Raw genomic sequence first — 18,431 nt, 5'->3', positions numbered from 1 at the left:
CCTTAATATTTCTTGCAGGACCAGCTTAGTGGTCACATATTCTTTCAGTTTCTGCCGGTCTTGGAAGCTCTGCATCTCTCCATCTGTTCTAAATGACAGCCTTGCCGGATAAAGTATTCTTGGCTGCATGTTCTTCTCATTAGTACCCTGAATATGCCCTTTCTGGCCTGCCTGGCTTGCCAGGTCTCTGTGGATAGGTCTGACGTTATTTTGATGTTCCTCCCTCTGTACGTAAGGAATCTCTTCCCCCTAACTGCCCTTAAGGTGGTTTCCTTGGTTCTAAGATTTGCAAGTTTTACTATTACATGCTGGGGCATTGGCCTGTTTTCCTTGATCTTAGGAGGGTTCTTCTCTGCCTCTAGGACACGAATGTTTGTTTCATTCCCCAGATTAGGGAAGTTCTCAGCTATGATTTGCTCAAATATATCTTCTAGTCCTCTCTATCTCTCCACCCCCTCAGGGATCCTTACTGTTAGACTTTTACAGTCATATTGTATTGGGCTGTGCTACATGGAGATTTAACCTGCCTCACTAATATTGTGTATTTCTTGTCCTGCTACTCGAGAAATTGAATTATAATTGTTTTGTTTGTTCAAATCAATGAGTGTTCAAGAAAAAGATCATTCAAGGCAGTTTTAGGAAATGGATCAATAGCTTTTTGTTGAACAAAGTAAAAAATAATCTTCAGGTTACCGAACCCTGTGGCCAAGAACCATTAAATGAAATGTCATGTATAGACTCAACTAAATTGAATTGCACAAGTAGTTTCTATAAATAGCATAATAAGTCCATTGATAAATGTTTGTTCTCTGGGGAATGAAAGAATGTTTTGCTACTCCTTGAATCCAACACTGAAGTTACTAGCACTATTTTTCCTTCTATTCTTAGGAACACTTTGGTCTTAGCAACCTGACTGGAATGAATTGCTTGGTAGATGGAAACATCCCACCAAGTTCTGGACTCTCCAGCTCCAGTGCTCTGGTTTGTTGTGCTGGCTTGGTGACACTCACAGTGCTGGGAATGAACCTATCCAAGGTAACCAACTTGAATGTGTTAGCCTCACAGAACTCTTTCTAAAGCCATTAGTATCTGAATCTCAAAATTATAACATCTTACTTTGATTAAAAACTCTGTCTTACCTGAAAGGACTCTATACATGGGCAGGCACTGTAACCTAACAAATTAATAAGTCCTGCTTGTGATAAACTGCTATAAAGTATCTGAAACTTTGCAAATAATGAGCAGATCTGTGAATAACTGTATTAAAATGCTCTTATGTTCTTACATTAAGTGTGGAGTTTGAGTGCATGGATATCTTTTTGGATCACCTCACTAACAAGTTCAGTTTAGACCCAAGAAATTGTAGGCCTCATAGTTGGACCTGCTTATTTTCAACCAAAACCTTAAATTAAATATTTGACAGGCACTGGGTAAAAAGGGTAAAGACCAGGCAATAAAGGAACCGAACAGCATATCTGTTTATACCAGCAGGTTAGTCACTGAAATAAACTTTAAAAAAAATATTGCATTACAAAGAGGAAATGCTTATTTAAAGGAAACATAAATCCTACAAAAGGTCAGAAAGCCTCAACTTTACAAGTTCACATAAATCTCTGACTTTGCAGTTCAGAGCAGGTGTGCTCAGCTTTAATTAATGCTTTGGAGTTCTGGTTCAAACAAAATGTTATCATAGGTTCTTTTTTATCCCATGCACATATACTACCACATTTATAGATGGTTTGGGGAGGGCATCAGGCAGATCAAGAGAAAGTCAGCCACATGCTTGGTCTGTCTTCGCCTGTTTAAACTTTCAGTTTGAAAATTTTATATGTAAGAGGAAAAAGAGAAATAAAGGAGAAAGCAAAGGCTCAGAGTCCTCTTTGGCTGTCACGTGTAAGTATACATTGGTTAGCCCTTCGTAAGCTATGGCTTATTTGATGGGAAGGGCAACTTACTTGTTTTTCGTTTATTGGGAAGAAAGAAAGCAAGGGAAAAAAAGTTCATATGTGAAATGTGCTTCCACTGGTACTATGTTTAATGTAATGGTTTATTTGTTTATTCATTTGGTCATCATTTAGCCATTATTTATTTAGTGGCTACTTTGTACCAGGTAATATTCAAAGCATTGGAGCTATAATAGGTCCAGTTTTAACCCTCACAGTGCTTATGATCTGAAAGGGGAACAGAGATAAGTAATAGGCAACTATAATAGAGTGTGATAAGTGGATAAGTAGTGTGCTATGGGAGCACACTAAATGCAGATTTAGAGAGCATGGGACATCTAAGCTGAGACACAAGGATTTGTAGATGTTTGTCAAGAAATAGTGATAGCATGAAAACACTGGCAACATAAATAGGCATGTATCAGTGGAGGGAATCTTATGTGGGAATATCTAGAGTAAGAGTGATCATAGATTGTTGGAGGAACCAAAAGGGGCTTAATTTGGCTGGAGTAATTTGGATGACAGGGTAGGAGACCAGATGCTGGGGCTTGTAAGCCATGTTGAGGAATTTGGGCTTTATCTTGATAGCAGTGTAAAACCATTTCAGGCTTTTAGGAAGAGGATATCATGATCATACCTATATTTTAGAAAGATCTCTTTGGCTCTATTATAAAATCTAGATATGAGGGTAGTAACAGTATTGGTAGTAGGGAAATGATTTGGTCTAGGGAAATGGTGGAGAGAATGGAGAGACCTGGATCATAGAATTAAAGTACATCTCAGACAGAATCAATAAGACTTGGTCATTGGGTATGGGGATGAGGGACAGAGATGAGTCAAGGATTTACCCAGGTCTCTGCCTTGGTGTGATTTGTTGGAATCAGGAATATAGATGAAACTGAAATGTGAGACTACATCAAAATAAAAAGCTTTTGCACAGCAAAGGAAACCATCAACAAAAGAAAAGGGCAACCTACTGAATGGGAAAAAATATTTGCCAATTATTTATCTGCTATGGTGTTAATATCCAAAATATATAAAGAACTCATACAACTCAAAAGCATAAAAACAAACAATATGATTAAAAATGGGCAGAGTGTCTGAATAGACATTTTTCCAGAGAAGACATACAGATGGCCAACAGACACATGAAAGGATGCTCAACATCACTTATCATCAGGAAAATGCAAATCTAAACCACAATGAAATATTACTTCACACCTGTCAGAATGGCTAGTATCAAAAAAATAAGAAATAAGTAGTTGTTGGTGAAGATGTGGAGAAAAGGGAATCCTTGTGCACTGTTGGTGGGAATGTAAATTGGTGCAGCAATTATGAAAAACAGTATGGATGTTCCTCAAAAAATTAAAAATAGAGCTACCATATGCTCCAGTAATTGCATTTTTGGGCTTTTATCTGAAGAAATTGAAAACATTAACTTGAAAAGATATACGCACCCCTATGTACACCGAAGTGTTATTTGCAATAGTAAAGGTACAGAAACAACCTAAGTATCTGTTGATGGATGAATGGATAAAGAAAATGTGGTATGGGGTGCCTGGGTGGCTCAGTTGGTTAAGCGACTGCCTTCGGCTCAGGTCACGATCCTGGAGTCCCAGGATCGAGTCCCACATCGGGCTCCCTGCTCAGCGGGAAGTCTGCCTCTCCCTCTGACCCTCCCCCTTCTCATGTGTTCTCTCTCTCTCAAATAAATAAATAAAATCTTTAAAAAAAAAAAAAAAAGAAAAGAAAATGTGGTATGTATGTACAATGACATATTAGTTAACCATAAAAAAGAATGAAATCTTGCCAATTGCAACAACATGGAGGGAACTTGAGAGCATTGTGCTAAGTGAAATATGTCAGACATGAAAAGACAAATATGTATGATTTCACTTGTGCAATCTAAAAAAATTTTTTTTAATGTTTTATTTTATTGTTATCTCTTTTAGAGAGGGAGAGAGAGGTGGGAGGAGGGGCAGAGGGAGAGAGAATCTCAAGCAGACTCCATACCCAGTGTGGAGCCTGATGTGAGGTTTGATCTTACAACCCTGAGATCATGACCTGAGCTAAAATCAAGAGTTGGATGCTTAACCGACTGAGCCACCCAGGTGCCCCTAAAATTTTTTTTTAAAACCCAAGCTAATACGTAAGAGAACAAATTAATTGTTGCCAGAGTGGTGGTTGGGGGATGGGTGAAATGGGTAGAGGGAGTCAAAAGGTACAAACTTCCAGTTATAAAATAAATAAATCATGGGATGTAATGTACAGAATGGTAACTATAGTTAACAATACTGCATTGCATATTTGAAAGTTGCTAAGAGAGTAAATCTTAAAGGTTCTCATCACAAGACAATAAAATTCTATAACTATGTATGGTGATGGTTGCTAACTAGACTTATTGTGATGATCATTTCACAATATATACAGATATCAAATCATTATGTTGTATACCTGAAACTAATATAAGTATGTTAGTTATACCTCAATTAAAAATTTGAATAAAAAATAGTAAATATACTTTTATCAGAACTAACTCCACAGCAATTGTGCAAGACTGTTGAATCACAGATCTGTACCTCTGAAACAAATAATACATTATATGTTAAAAAAAAAAAAAAGAAGAAGATAGCAGGAGGGGAAGAATGAAGGGGGGAAATCGGAGGGGGAGACGAACCATGAGAGACTATGGACTCTGAAAAACAAACTGAGGGTTCTAGAGGGGTGGGGGGGGAAGGATGGGTTAGCCTGGTGATGGGTATTGAGGAGGGCACGTTCTGCATGTTGCACTGGGTGTTATGCACAAACAATGAATCATGGAACACTACATCAGAAACTAATGATGTAATGTATGGTGATTAACATAACATTAAAAAAAACCCAACTGACTCCATTGCCGAAAGGGAACAATATGTATATCCTAGCTTTCCCTGTTAGTCTAAGTTGCACTGACAATGCTTATATTTCATAGGGGCTTAGCATCATTATTTAGGAGAGTTTCTTTGCTGTAGTGAGATAGAATCTTAATTGAAAGGAAGCCTGATTTGCTCAGAGTCTTTATAGTTAAGTGCCTATTGTTGACATAGAATGCAAGAATTCAATGTACTTTAGAGAAGAGCTAGTTCAAAAATTTTTTAAAACTGATAATCAGTGTCCAATAAGAAACAAATGGCACACAGGTATAAATGAAGACAGTTTAATAAAGAGACTATTTACAGAGATGCAAGTAGGGTCAGGGGAACCAACTAGGAAGAGTTCCCTTGTGAAACCAGAAGCTATCATACTTTAGGAGCTATGACTGTAGAGTAATGTTGCCAGAGATGCAATGAGGCAGTGAAAGAGGGAAGTGGGTAGGAATGGCAGTGAGTGGGAATGGGCAAGGGGAGTTGTCCATAGAGGTCAGTCTTCTGGGGTACAGAGAAGTGTGAGAATGGAGGGGCAGAAAGGCAAACAGAGAATAACCAGCCTATCTGATAAGAAAGATAAGTCCCACAAGAGATCGGTGACTAATCTCTCCCAATTGATGAATAATTCCCTTCCAGTTAATATGTACATCCAGTAGTCCTTGTTAAATTGCAGATATTAATTACTGCAAATGAGATATGGTAAGTAGATACAGAATTTGTTAACTTATTAATAAATGAAATGTTATATATCTGAAACCACTAAAACAAGATGGCTAGTCACCCAGAAATTCTGGAAGACCGAAATTATAAATGAGAAGGAAACTGGCAGAAGAGAATATGGTGTAATAAAAAGACCTATGAAATAGAAAAGGCTAGAGACTTCTGGTTTCAAGATGCCAGAACAAAGAACATATCTACTTTTTCTTTCCCCAACCCTCACTTGTTTTTCTTTTCTCAAAAAAACCATCCCCAAACAATAGGGAAAGCAAGAAAATGGAGGCATAGGTTTCATCTTTGGTAAATCAAGGAGACATAAATAACCTGAAACGACAAGATACAAAGATGGAAAATAGGTGGAAGGATGGTGCATGACTTAGCAGAGTAAAGAAAGGTCAGAGCCAAGTGCTGTGGAAGGAAGTACAGATGGAAGGCAAGTTGATTCACAGCTGTCTGGAAAGGCTTAGGAATTAGAGGCACCCAGTACCATAGAAAGTAGGGTGACATGGTGGGTGGGAATCTATTTGAAAGCTTTTATGAGGAGAAGATAGACCTTCAGAGCCTACTCTTAACCCCCTAAGCAAGGAGACCATTTCCCCCCACTTTTGCAGGAATCTCTGGAGAAACAATCAGAGATAGTCTGGCAACACTGAGCACTGAGAAAGGCAGGATGAGAATAGAATTGAAAACTGGGGGATTAAAGGACATTCTACATCTGAACAGTGAAATTCCCAACTCCCTTCCTGTTCTCAGCTCTAGTATACGGGCAGCCTTACCATTCCACATCCCACTAGGAATACTGGAAGATCCTTCTCAGAAGAAATGGAACCATCCTGGAGACCTATAGATATTGACATTTGGTGACTTTCTCCCACAAAAATTCTCCAGCTACTCTATGACCCAATTACAGGCCCACTTACAAATAACCTTTCTAGTGATTCACTCTTAAATACGATACGGTATCAAAAGATAATCAGACTTTGGAAGAAAGCCTCCAACATGAAGCACACAAACAACCAAAGAAACAAAAATTAAAAAAGGTACTCAGAGAAAACAGAGACAGTTCTTTGAAGAATGCTTCAAAGAAGCCATGATATCCTCAGAGAGATAAAAATAAAATGTTGAAGAAAGAACAGAGTTTCGTTTTTTGAAAAGGACCAAACAATAAGAGCTTTTGAATATTAAAAATATGATAGCTAAAACAGAAGTTTCAGTAAAAGGATTGGAAGAACTCTCTGATAAAGTAGGGAAAAAAAGAGAGGGACAATAAGAGAGAGAAATATAGGAAAATTTGTAGATCAGTTCCAGAAATTCTGTATCCAGCTAGTAAGGAGAAAAAGAGAAAAGAATCATTAGAAAACTATATTTAAAAAAAATAATATTTCTCTAAAGTGAAAAATGAATTTTCAAATTGAAAGGTGCTCATTGGGTGTTCAGCATAATAAATGAAAATAAACAATTTTTTGTTTTAATTTTTAAATTTTTTTTTACAAATTAAAAAAATAAAGAGAAAAAACAAATCAAAGTACATCATCTGGGAACCTTGAAACTTGAATGTTAATAGAAAACACACTAACGGCTGATTGAGAAAAGAGGAGAGAAGAGAAAAGAAGGGAATGAAAATTTATCAAAAATAGTTTTGGAAGATAGAAGGCAACAGAGTAATATAATGAATTATAATCTTTTGAGTTATAATCTTCAAAATATAAATGAATTCTAGCTTAGAATAAATGAATTGATCAAGTATAAAGATAGAATAAAACATTCTCAGACATGCAGCATAAAAGTCTATAGAAGGTAATCCACCAAAACTAGGGAATAAACCAAGAAAGATGACATGGGAACTAGGAAATGGTAAATCCAATACAGGAGAGAGGAGTTGGGTATTTATAGAACATTGGTTAAGGGAAAACCCAACATAACACCCATGACACCCAGAAACGCTTAGGGAACAGTACAGATTAGAACCAGAAGAGGGAGGGAAAAAATGGAATTGATAAATATTATCAGGAAAACAATAACAACAATAACATCAAGTGGTAAATCTGACATGTTTGACCATATGGAAAAATGGATTGAGAATGATTTTACAGAGTTATTGTAGGGAATAGGAAGGCTTAGCTGGACATGCAAATACAACTAAGCAAATGAGGAAATTAGGCAATTATTAAATATAGGAAAAACAAAAAAATGTTCCAGAAAGGAAATCAATAATTTTTCATGACTTGGCTCATAACACTAGCCTCAATTATAAATACACTGAATACTGATTTAACCAAAAATTTTGGCATAAATTTTTATGGAGGAGCCATTTTAACAGAGACTAAGGAGTGAGCACAAAAGGGAGGTAGGGAAAGGAGAGTCTAAGAGAGCTAAAATCCTTACTGACCCTAATATGAAGGCTGTAGATAAAGTTTAAAATGGAATAATGAGGAGATAGCATTTTACTCAGCTTTTTTGATAATTTAAAGCAAGAGCTAAGAGTGGAAAGTGTTTGACTCTGGGCATGCTGCATTGGGGATGGGGATGTGAGCAGGAGAGTTATGGACTGCTTTTGTTTTAAGCCTTGTAGCTCCTTTGATTTTTTAGGTTATGTGCATATATCCCTTCTGCAAAAGTAAAAATTAACTGAGAATAAAGAAAAAGATGGTGAGAAGGGGTGAAAGGAATGAAAAGGTAAGGTGGGGGGGAGAACTGGAGGGTGGACATGAAGATGCAGGAAGGGATTCAAGGCATCATAGTTAGAGATTAAGAACAGATGAGCTGTTGGGGCAAGACCAAATCAGAACAGCTGAGGGAGAAGCTTGCTGATGGGTTTTGGGTGAAAGGATCCAAGAAAATACAGGCAACTTCCACTTAACATGAGTCCATTCCAAAACTCAGTTGTTCTGCAAAAAATCATAGGCCTAATTCTTATTATTTTAAATAGGAGAAATTATAATGCATTACTCCTCAACTCAGAACCTCTACCTAATTTCCTACAATGTTACAAAAACACAGTAAAAATTCCTCTATGTAAGTAACACAGAAATACAATGAAAAATAGGTAAAACAATATTCTAGAACATGAAACAATTAATTTGGTTGTTAAGAAGCAGTTACTTTACACAAAATAAGTTCTTTGAATAATTAAAATAGACTACATTTTGAAAACAAAAAACAAAACAAAACAAAACGAAAAAACAAGCAGTTACTTTACTTAGTAGTACATTGTATGTCTTCTCCGAGGACACCTGGTAACCCAGTATTCTGTACACTTATTTTGTTAACAATGTTGTTTTTAAGCTTAAGGGTGTAAAAAAAAAATATATATATATATACACACACACACACACACACACACACACACACACACACACATATATATTACATAAACACCTTTCAGAAAGTGTTGTATTGAAAGATATATATAGTCTATGAAGTTTGAGTATCAAAAGCCAAGTGTTCTATCAGGAAAATGTGAGGCGGTGAGACATTCTGTAAAGTATGCCTGTACTTTTTTAGCTCAGGATTCAAGTTTCTCTAGACTTGTGTTCAGATTCTGTCTTTCTTGAATTGTCCTTGGAGGCCAAGAGTGAAAGACCAAGTTCCTTTTAAGGATCTTAGATTAGAGATAGGGGGCTGGCTCGGGAAACAGGTTGCAACTCTGGAGGCTAGCCTTGGATAGTATGGTGTGTTAGGTAGACTTCTACCCACAAATTCTTCCCTCTGCTGGGGTGGGATGGGGTGGGGTGTAGACTCTGAATTCAGGAGATGCTGGACTGAGTAAGTGATGTTCAGAAGACCCACTCTGGAAGAATGAGGGGTATAATAGAAGAATATAGGGCTGAACTACATCCTCATGTTAAAATCTAAGGAGGAGAAACCCCCTAAGTCTGTGGTTGATGAGGGCTGAAATGATCAGCAGGGAGCTATGGGGTTGGAGGGCATTCTATGCACAGTTATCTTTTGGCATTTGTCAAAAATACAATTCATGTGATGTAACCTAGAATATGGATTGGGCATAAAACTTTCCCTTGAGAGTTGCTGTCCACTGAGGAAACTGGAGAAGCTCATGGTTAGGCATCAAGAATCCTGTTTGTTATTGGGAAGCTTGGAAAGTAACAGGAATAACACTGGATTTATGAGGGTGGGCTTCCCAGAGAAGATAGGCTTTTCATCCACAGTATAAACTTCCTATCCAAAGTCTTAGAAATAGCATTCGGTGACATTTACTGAACACCTACCAAGTGCCAGGCATTGTTCTAGGAACCAGGGATACAGCTGTGAATAAAGTCGGTGAAGCCCCTGCTTTCACGGGACTTACGTGCTGGTGTATGTGGTGATAGTAGGAGATAATGAATAACTAAATAAATACAGAATATCAGCCAGGGCTATGAAGAAAAATAGGCTGTAGTGAGGGGAAGTTGCTATTTTAGGTGAGGAGTCAAAAGTCCTTTTTAAGGAGGAGCCATTTTAACAGAGACTAAGGAGTAAGCACAAAAGGGAAGCAGAAGGAACAGCACATGCAAAAGCCCTAAAGCTAAAGCATGTTCATCATGTCCTAGGAATAGCAGAGGCCAGGGTGGGGCAGTGTGGTGAGAGGGCAGGGTGGTGGGAGGTAAGCTGAAGAGTGCTGCCCAGAGGCCACATTACCACATTGTGTAGAGTCTTCTTTGGATTTCATTCCAAGTATAATAGAAGGCCTTTGGAGGGCTGTGAGCTGAGGTGTCAAGATGTGATTCATGTTGCTTTGAGTTTCTTGCAGTTGGAAGTAGTATGCTGTACCTTATGCTGACCAGGGAGAAAATAATCTGTAAGATAAACAAAAAGAAAAGAAAAGAAATGGTCAATGCCCTTATGGAACTTAAATGCACATAGTGGGGTACTAACAGAAGACTTATTAATTGAGCATTTAGCTCATACAAGGTATGAGGTATTTAATGTGTAAATGGAGAACAGGGTTATAAGAATGGCTACTTGGTGTCGTTAAATGGGGAAGTTTTCAAATAAGTGGTAAGTTCTAAAAAAGCAAGGGGAGGCTGTGTCTTGACACAGTACTGGGAGGGGCCTGGGGCATTTCAAGCAGAGTGAACCTTTAAGTGTATTATAACAGTTCTCTGAGCCAGACTGATTAAAATGTGTCAGCCAAGGCCTAGAAATTCCTATGCTGCCTCATGACATTCCTTTTCAAAATTTTATGTGATGTCATACAACTCTTCTAGTTGTTTAAGTCCCTCAACAGGGTTAGGTAACTTAATTTCAGGGGCAAGTTAATTGTATAGACATGGATTGATCCTCTTTCAGAGGAGTGTTTTGGTGTTTGAAATCCATACTGTACAAGGGATCTTTGAGGTTCAGAAGCAGAGTAAGTGAATTGCTCAACATTTTGTGCCAGATATGTCCAAGTTTTTATTTCCTGAGTTTCCCTGAGAAAATTTAAGGGTATATTTTTCTCTGCATATAGCTACATTTGAGTTAAATATTTCTTGGCCTTCAGACTGAGATCTTGTCCTTAAAAAGTAAAGATAAGGTCTACATGAAAACGAAAAGAATCTCACAATTACACAAAAGTTTAAACACTGATGAGAATGTTTTAGTAGCAGTTTGCTACATGATATAAGAACAATCAGAAAACAATTTGCACTGTCACTAAAATTATGTTTAGAAGTCCATTGAAGGATGTTGTTTCAGTTTGCATAGAATAACAAAACCTCATCCATATGGTTAAGGAAAATAGTAGTTTAAAACATTCCAGCCAGATGTGGACTGCTAATGAACTACAGCAGCATGGCCTCTAAGAAGACGGTAAATCCAGAATATAATCTTTTGAAAAGAATCTTAATTAAGTGTTGGACATGGACTAAAGCCATGTGCTCACTGGTACAAAAACCAGGAGGGCTGAGCATTAGCACTGGGGTGGCCTGTGTTTAAAAATGTTTGAAATTTTAAGTTAATATTGTTAATACGTAAATATAAAACCATTCACATAGTTTTATCAATAAAAAAGAACCAGGTTTCTTTCAATTAGGTGGCATTGTGTTTGTATCTCTCATTATATTCTTTTTTGGGAGTAGGATTGGAGACTGAATCATTTATTTAATGATTTTGAGTAATTTGGATTCACTTGGATGCTGTGACGAAGCAATTTGCAGATTAGAAGCCTTGCTTTGTAGAGGTGGTCTCCTTTTTTTCCATTTCCTTTACTAGGCTAAATACATGTTTACCTTTAGCATAAATTAAGGCAAACAAGACAGATTAGGGAGCAACAGGTTGGGGGAATATGGTTCACTGTTTCCAAGTGGCTTCACATGAAACCACTGTTGCTGAAAATTCATGCATATGCCTTGGTCGTGTTTGAACTTTTGCTGTGATCCGCCGATCCTTATCATTATTAGGTCACTGTGTTTCAGGGCCTCCAGACTTTGACTTGTACCCAGGAATAAGTTAAATGTTACCTAGTATTTAAAGAATCAACTGGGACAATCCCCATGATATTAAGTATACCACATATGTGTATAGTCCTTACCTACTACATTCACTGTATGCAGAGAAAATAACTAAAAGATGAACATACAAGTTCGTTTCTTTTTAACTGTATAATATTTCATTGTGTGGATATTACATAGTTTATCCATTCACCTACTGAAGGACATCTTGCTTGCTTTCAAGTTTTGCCAATTACGAATAAAGCAGCTATAAACATCTGTGTGCAGGTTTTTGTGTGGACATAAGTTTCAACTCCTTTGGGTAAATTACAAGGAGTGTGATTGCTTAAATGTATGAAAAGAATATGTTAAAATTTTGAAAGAAACTGTCAAACTGTCTTTCAAAGTGGCTGTATCATTTTGCGTTCCCACTAGCAATGAATGAGAGTTCCTGTCGCTCCACATTCTTACCAGCATTTGGAGTTCTGGATTTTGGCCATTTTAATAGGTGTGTACTAATCTCGTTTTAATTTGCATTTTCCCAATGACATATTGATGTGGAGCATCTTTTCATATGCTTATTTGCCAATTGTATATCTTCTTTGGTGAGGTGTCTCTTAAGGTCTTTGGCTCGTTTCTTAAACAGGTTGTTTATTTCATATTGTTAAGTTTTAAGAGTTCTTTGTATATTTTGGTTAACAGTCCTTTATCAAATACATCTTTTGCACATATTTTCTTCCAGACAGTGACTTCTCTTTTTATTCTCTTGATATCATCTTTTGTGGAGCAGAAATGTTTAAATTTTTTTTTTAAAGATTTTATTTATTTATTTGACAGAGGGAGAGATATCGAGAGAGATGGAACACAAGCAGGGGGAGTAGGACAGGGAGAAGCAGGCTTCCTGCCGAGCAGGAAGCCCGATGCGGGACTCGATCCCAGGACCCTGGGACCATGACCTGAGCCGAAGGCAGACGCTTAACGACTGAGCCACCCAGGTGCCCGGGAAATGTTTAATTTTAATGAAATCCAGATTATTAATTCTTTCTTTTATGGACTGTGCCTTATCTCAGAAGTCATTGTCAAGCCCTAAGTCACCTAGGTTTTCTTCTATGTCATCTTCTAGGAGTTTTATAGTTTTGTTTTACATTTAGGTCTGTGATCCATTTTGGTTTAATTTTTGTAAAGGTGTAAGGTCTGTGTTTAGATTCATTTTTTTTTTTGCATATGGATGCCCAGTTGTTCCAGTACTGTTTCTTGAAAAGACTATCTTTGCTCCATTGTATTGCTTTTGCTCCTTTGTCAAAGATCAGGCTATATTTATATGGATTTCTGGACTCTCTATTCTGTCCCATTGATCTAATTGTCTGTTCTTTTCTGAATACCAAACTGTCTTGATTACTGTAGCCATATAGTAAGTATTGAAGTTGGAAAGTGTCAGTCCTCCAACTTTATTCTTTTTAAAAAAATTTTTTTAAATTAACATATAATGTATTATTTGTTTCAGGGGTGTAGGTCTGTGATTCATCAGTCTTACGCAATTCACAGCGCTCACTATAGTACATACCCTCCCAATGTCCATCACCCAGCCACCCCATCCCTCCCACGCCCCTCCACTCCAGCAACCCTCAGTTTGTTTTCTGAGATTAAGAGTCTCTTGTGGTTTGTCTCCCTCTCTGGTTTCGTCTTGCTTCATTTTTCCCTCCTTTCCCCTATGATCCTCTGTCTTGTTTCTCAAATTCCTCCTATCAATGAGATAATATGATACTTGTCTTTCTCTAATTGACTTATTTCTTCTCCTTTCATATTGTGTTGCTATTCTGGGTGTTTTGCCATATAAACTTTAGAATCCAATGATAATCACAAAATAACTTGCTGGGATTTTGGTTGGGATTGCATTGAATCTATAGATCAAGTTGGGAAAAATTAACATCTTAACAATATTGAGTCTTCCTCTCCATGAACATAGGATATCTCTCCATTTAGTTCTTTGATTTCATTTGAGTTTTATAGTTTTCCTTGTATAAATCTTGGACATATTTTATTTAATTTATACTTAAGTATTTCATTTTTTTTGGTGCTAATATAAATGGTATTATATTTTAAATTTCAAGTTCCACTTGTTTATTGCTAGTATATAGGGAAGTGATTGATTTTGTATATTAATCTAGTATGTTACAACCTTGTTATAATTGCTGGCTAGTTCATTTTTGTTAATTCCTTTGGATTTTCTCCATAGATAATTATGTCATCTGCCAACAAAGACAGTTTTATTTCTTCTTTCCCAATCTGTATATCTTTTATCTCTTTCTCTTGTTTTATTGCACTAACTAGGACTTCCACAATGATGTTGAAAAGCAGTGGTGATGGGGGACATTCTTGCCTTGTTCCTGATCATCATTTTACCTTTTGAAATTCATTGTCAAATTGTCATCTAGAAAGATTTTATCAATTAATATGCAGCAACATTACATGAGAGTCCATTTCCCCACAGCCTTGCCAACACTTTATCAATCTTTAAAATAATTTCCAATCTGATAGATTCTGTCTTGGGCATATCTTTTGATGATTAGACAGTTTAAACGTCTTTTCCATGTTTTTTATTGGTCATTTGCATTTTTTGAACTTTGTTATATATCTACTCAGTTTATATTACTCCATAAGAACTCTATATATTAAGTATTCATGTATTATATGTTGCAAACATCCACCCCTTTACTAACCAATTTTCTTTTTGACTTCTTTTAAACTAATAATTGTGGTCTTTTTTTTTTTTTTTTTTTTAAGTAAGCTTGATGCCCATTATGGGGCTTGAACTCATGACCCTAAGATCAATAGTTGCATGCTCCACTGACTGAGCCAACCAGGTGCCCCAAACTAATAATTTTGTATTTGCTTTTTAAAAAAAATGTTTTATTTATTTATTTATTAGAGAGAGAGAGAGAGAAAATGAGCAGGGGGGAGGGGCAGAGGGAGAGGGACAAGCAGACTCTCCCACTGAGCAGGGAGCCCATGCAGGACTTGATCCCAGGACCCTGGGATCATGACCTGAGCCAAAGGCAGACACTTAACCAACTGAGCCACCCAGGCGCGCTAAACTAATAATTTTGAAGGAAAAGTCACGTTGGTCATATTTAAGTAAACACATAGGATGGGATCATTGTATATACATTTACTTTTATCTTCCTTGAGTTGAAAATACTGTACACCCTTTCATTTCATTTTGAAGTGAAGTACTTGGACACAAAGTAGCCTGACAGACGCAGGGATTTTTTTTTTTTTTTTTTTAATTAGGATTTCTCAGGAATAAGCCACCTGCTTCATTAAATATACCCCAGCGCTCTTGGATTTACCACATGTTTGACATAGTGTCTTTAGAAGCTTACTCAGAGGAACTAAAATTGTAACTGATTTGTATTGTAAGCAGGAGTATTTTCCAAATAGCATTTGTGCAGTAAGATATATACTTTTGAATTGTGAATAATGCGATTCACATCTGTTTAGCACTTGGAGAAGAGCAGAGAACTTTACACTCATCCTTTTGCCAGGCCACTTAACTCTGTAAAGTAAGGTGCAATTGCCAGCTTCATGAAACAGTCTTGCCTCTCAGACTTCTCAGAGCCTCGCTCCAAGATTATGTATTTGTACTTTATACCAAAGGGATATGGCAGGTTTTACTTTTAGAACATGTTAATGTTACTTCTACTTCCCCTTAAGGTCTAAAAACAACAACAACAACAACAACAGCAGCAGCAGCAGCAGCAGCACCAACACAACAAAACTGTTTGGAGGTCACAGTCATTATGTGGATGGGCCCAGATTCATTCAGCTCTTTTAGGGCTTAGGCGAGGCACTGGTAATTGACAATGGAGATTCCTTTTTTTTTTTTTTTTTTAAAGATTATTTATTTATTTATTCAACAGTTAGCACAAGTAGGCAGAGTAGCAGGCAGAGGGAGAGGGAGAAGCAGGCTCTCTGCTGAGCAGGGAGCCGGACGTGGGGCTCGATCCCAGGACCCCAGGATCATGACCGGAGCCGAAGGCAGCCGTTTAATCAACTGAGCCACCCAGGCGCCCCTGGAGATTCCTTTTTAATTTTGAAGGACATATAAATCCATTGAGAATAAAAGAAGGGCAGCCAGTCTGGCAAATGGTAAATAACCTTAAAAACTTTTCTCTCTCTCTGGAGAAAGAGATGATTGTATCATTTTCTTATGAGCAACTTTATACTGCCTGGCATAAAGGAGACAATTAGTTGGGTTTTTATTTTTCTCTTTTGAGTATTTTTTCCCTATTAAATTTTTAGTAGCTCACTCTTAAAAGCATATTGAGCAATTTATAAGTATTACTTTTTCAGAGTTGGGATGCATTTTAGTAAGCATACTGTGACTTTTTCTAACACAATTATTCTAAGGCCTTTGATGATTATAAAAGCAAGAGGCTGGGGTCAAGTCCTACGTGAAAATGCTAGGAGTGAGGCTATAAAACTAATATATTTATGGAACATTTTAGTGAAGCCAGTAGGCAGTGAATAATAGAGGCATATAAAAATAATTTAATGATACTTATCCAGGTGTGCCCCAAATGATCAAGACAAAGAGTATTTTACAAATTAAATTTTCCTTGGTTACTGAGTATACCAGATACTTTATTTTTTCTTCAAGATTTATTTATTCATTTTAGAGAAAGAGAGAGAGAGTGCGAGAGTGGGGAGAGGGACAGAGAGAAGGAAAGGGGAAGCAGATTCCCACTGAGCACAGAGCCCAGTGCATGGTAGGGCTTAATTCCAAGACCCTAAGATCAGACCCCAAGATCACGACCTGAGCAGAAACCAAGAGTCAGACACTCAACCAAATGAGCCACCCAGGCACTCCTACCAGACACTTAAGAGGTACTATTGGAGATTATTTAGAATTTGGATGAATGGATGTAATTCCTTATTTTAATAGTATCTGAATTGGTAAGGGAGCAGATGATAGAAAATTAATTTGGCCTGATCATAAACACTGAAGGATGGCATTAAAAGATGATTTCAGCTCAGCCTCCTACAGGATGTTATGGTACGAAGAGCATGTCCTTTAGATTCAGCAAGACCTTGGACTCCTAGGTCATATCCTTAAGAGCTGTGTGATTTGGCATATTACTTAATCTCTCTGTTTCTTTGTCTGTAAAATTAGGATCATAATATTTACCCGGTAAAGTTGTTGTGAAAATTAGAGTAATTATATAAAGTACAACACCTAAGTCATAGTAAGTGGTAAGGATCATTACTGTCATCCTCACTTTATAATAATGATAATGATGATGATGATAGTAATAATCTATAATTCTCATTTAAATTAACAAAATATAGATTTTCTCTACAGGGGAGAATCTCTGGAAAATGGTTAGGCTAGTGTTACTGGAAGTCTTTTTATTTTCCCTTTAACTTGGAGGTTCAGGGACACCATGAACCCCAAATGGGTTAGGGTAGTAAAAAGAACCTTACTTTTCATTCCTTTATTTAACAGTGTTTATTCAACCAGGCACTCTTCTAGAATTGGGGCTGGAAAAGTAAAGTAGATAAGGAGCTTATATTCTAGAAGGTAGAGACAGATATAAGAAATAAGTAAATGGGCAAGATACTTTCACATAGGGTTAACTTCTCTAAGGAGAATGAAGTCTGGCAAAGATGGAGAATGACTTGGAGAAGGGCTACTTTAGGTTATGTGATTAGTACAAAGAAAGTAAGAGGTGAGGAAGAGAAAAAATTACTAATTAAAACAATTACCAATTGTTGGAAAAATTGAGTATTGTGGGCAGCAATAACATGAGGATGTAGGGATTGACATTTAAGCTGAAGTGTACTATTAAACATTTAACTGTTAGCTATTCTGAACCTTTCTTTTCTGGATAAAGTTCACCTTGCTGGTTTGCAAAATTTTCCTCTTAAGAGGATTGGTAATTCTCGGGCGCCTGGGTGGCTAAGTTGGTTAAGTGACTGCCTTCGACTCAGGTCATGGTCCCGGAGTCCTGGGATCGAGTCCCACATCGGGCTCCTGGCTCGGCGGGGAGCCTGCTTCTCCCTCTGACCCTCTCCCCTCTCATGCTGTTTCTCTCTCTCTCTCTTTCTCAAATAAATAAATAAATAAAATCTTTAAAAAAAAAAAAAGAGGATTGGTAATTCTCTTTGGATGCAATCTTGCTGATTCTGCCATAAAGGAGCCATTTGTAGGTGCAGAGAGCAATGGTAGAGCGGGATACTCCAGGGCCCTGGCAGGTTGGGCTTCTTTCCTGTCTGTGGGATGGCTAAGATTGGGTAAAAATAGAGTCAGTAGACACCCCTTAAGGGCGACCTTCTGTGTTTCTGGATTAGGATCTTCTAGTGGATTTCCAGACTTTGCTTTGTATGTTTCCTTACCCATTTTTCATGGGAGTTCCAGTTGGAGCTGAACACGGTGAACAGTTGAGTACCATTTGTCT

The 18,431-nt window shown here is 37.3% G+C and overlaps 1 protein-coding gene across 3 annotated transcripts in view; it reads left to right on the top strand.

Moving 5' to 3' along the window:
- Positions 1–18,431, top strand: part of GALK2 (galactokinase 2) — a 114,298-nt gene that overhangs the window by 35,799 nt on the left and 60,068 nt on the right. For all 3 annotated transcript variants that reach the window (XR_010405021.1, XM_045900116.2, XM_045900115.3), the window contains exon 5: positions 889–1,035. Coding sequence is in view for 2 of the 3 variants with exons in the window: in XM_045900116.2 (XP_045756072.1) it covers positions 889–1,035 (147 nt within the window). In the remaining variant the exon portion in view is untranslated. The remainder of the gene's footprint in view (positions 1–888; positions 1,036–18,431) is intronic.

Source organism: Mirounga angustirostris, unplaced genomic scaffold (assembly GCF_029215605.1).
Source record: "Mirounga angustirostris isolate CCGP_5_RB_7025 unplaced genomic scaffold, mMirAng1.0.hap1 SCAF_9, whole genome shotgun sequence".
NCBI classification, from domain to species: domain Eukaryota; kingdom Metazoa; phylum Chordata; class Mammalia; order Carnivora; family Phocidae; genus Mirounga; species Mirounga angustirostris.
The sequence above is the reverse complement of the archived record's forward strand: the minus strand, read 5'-3'. Positions and strand labels throughout refer to the sequence as shown.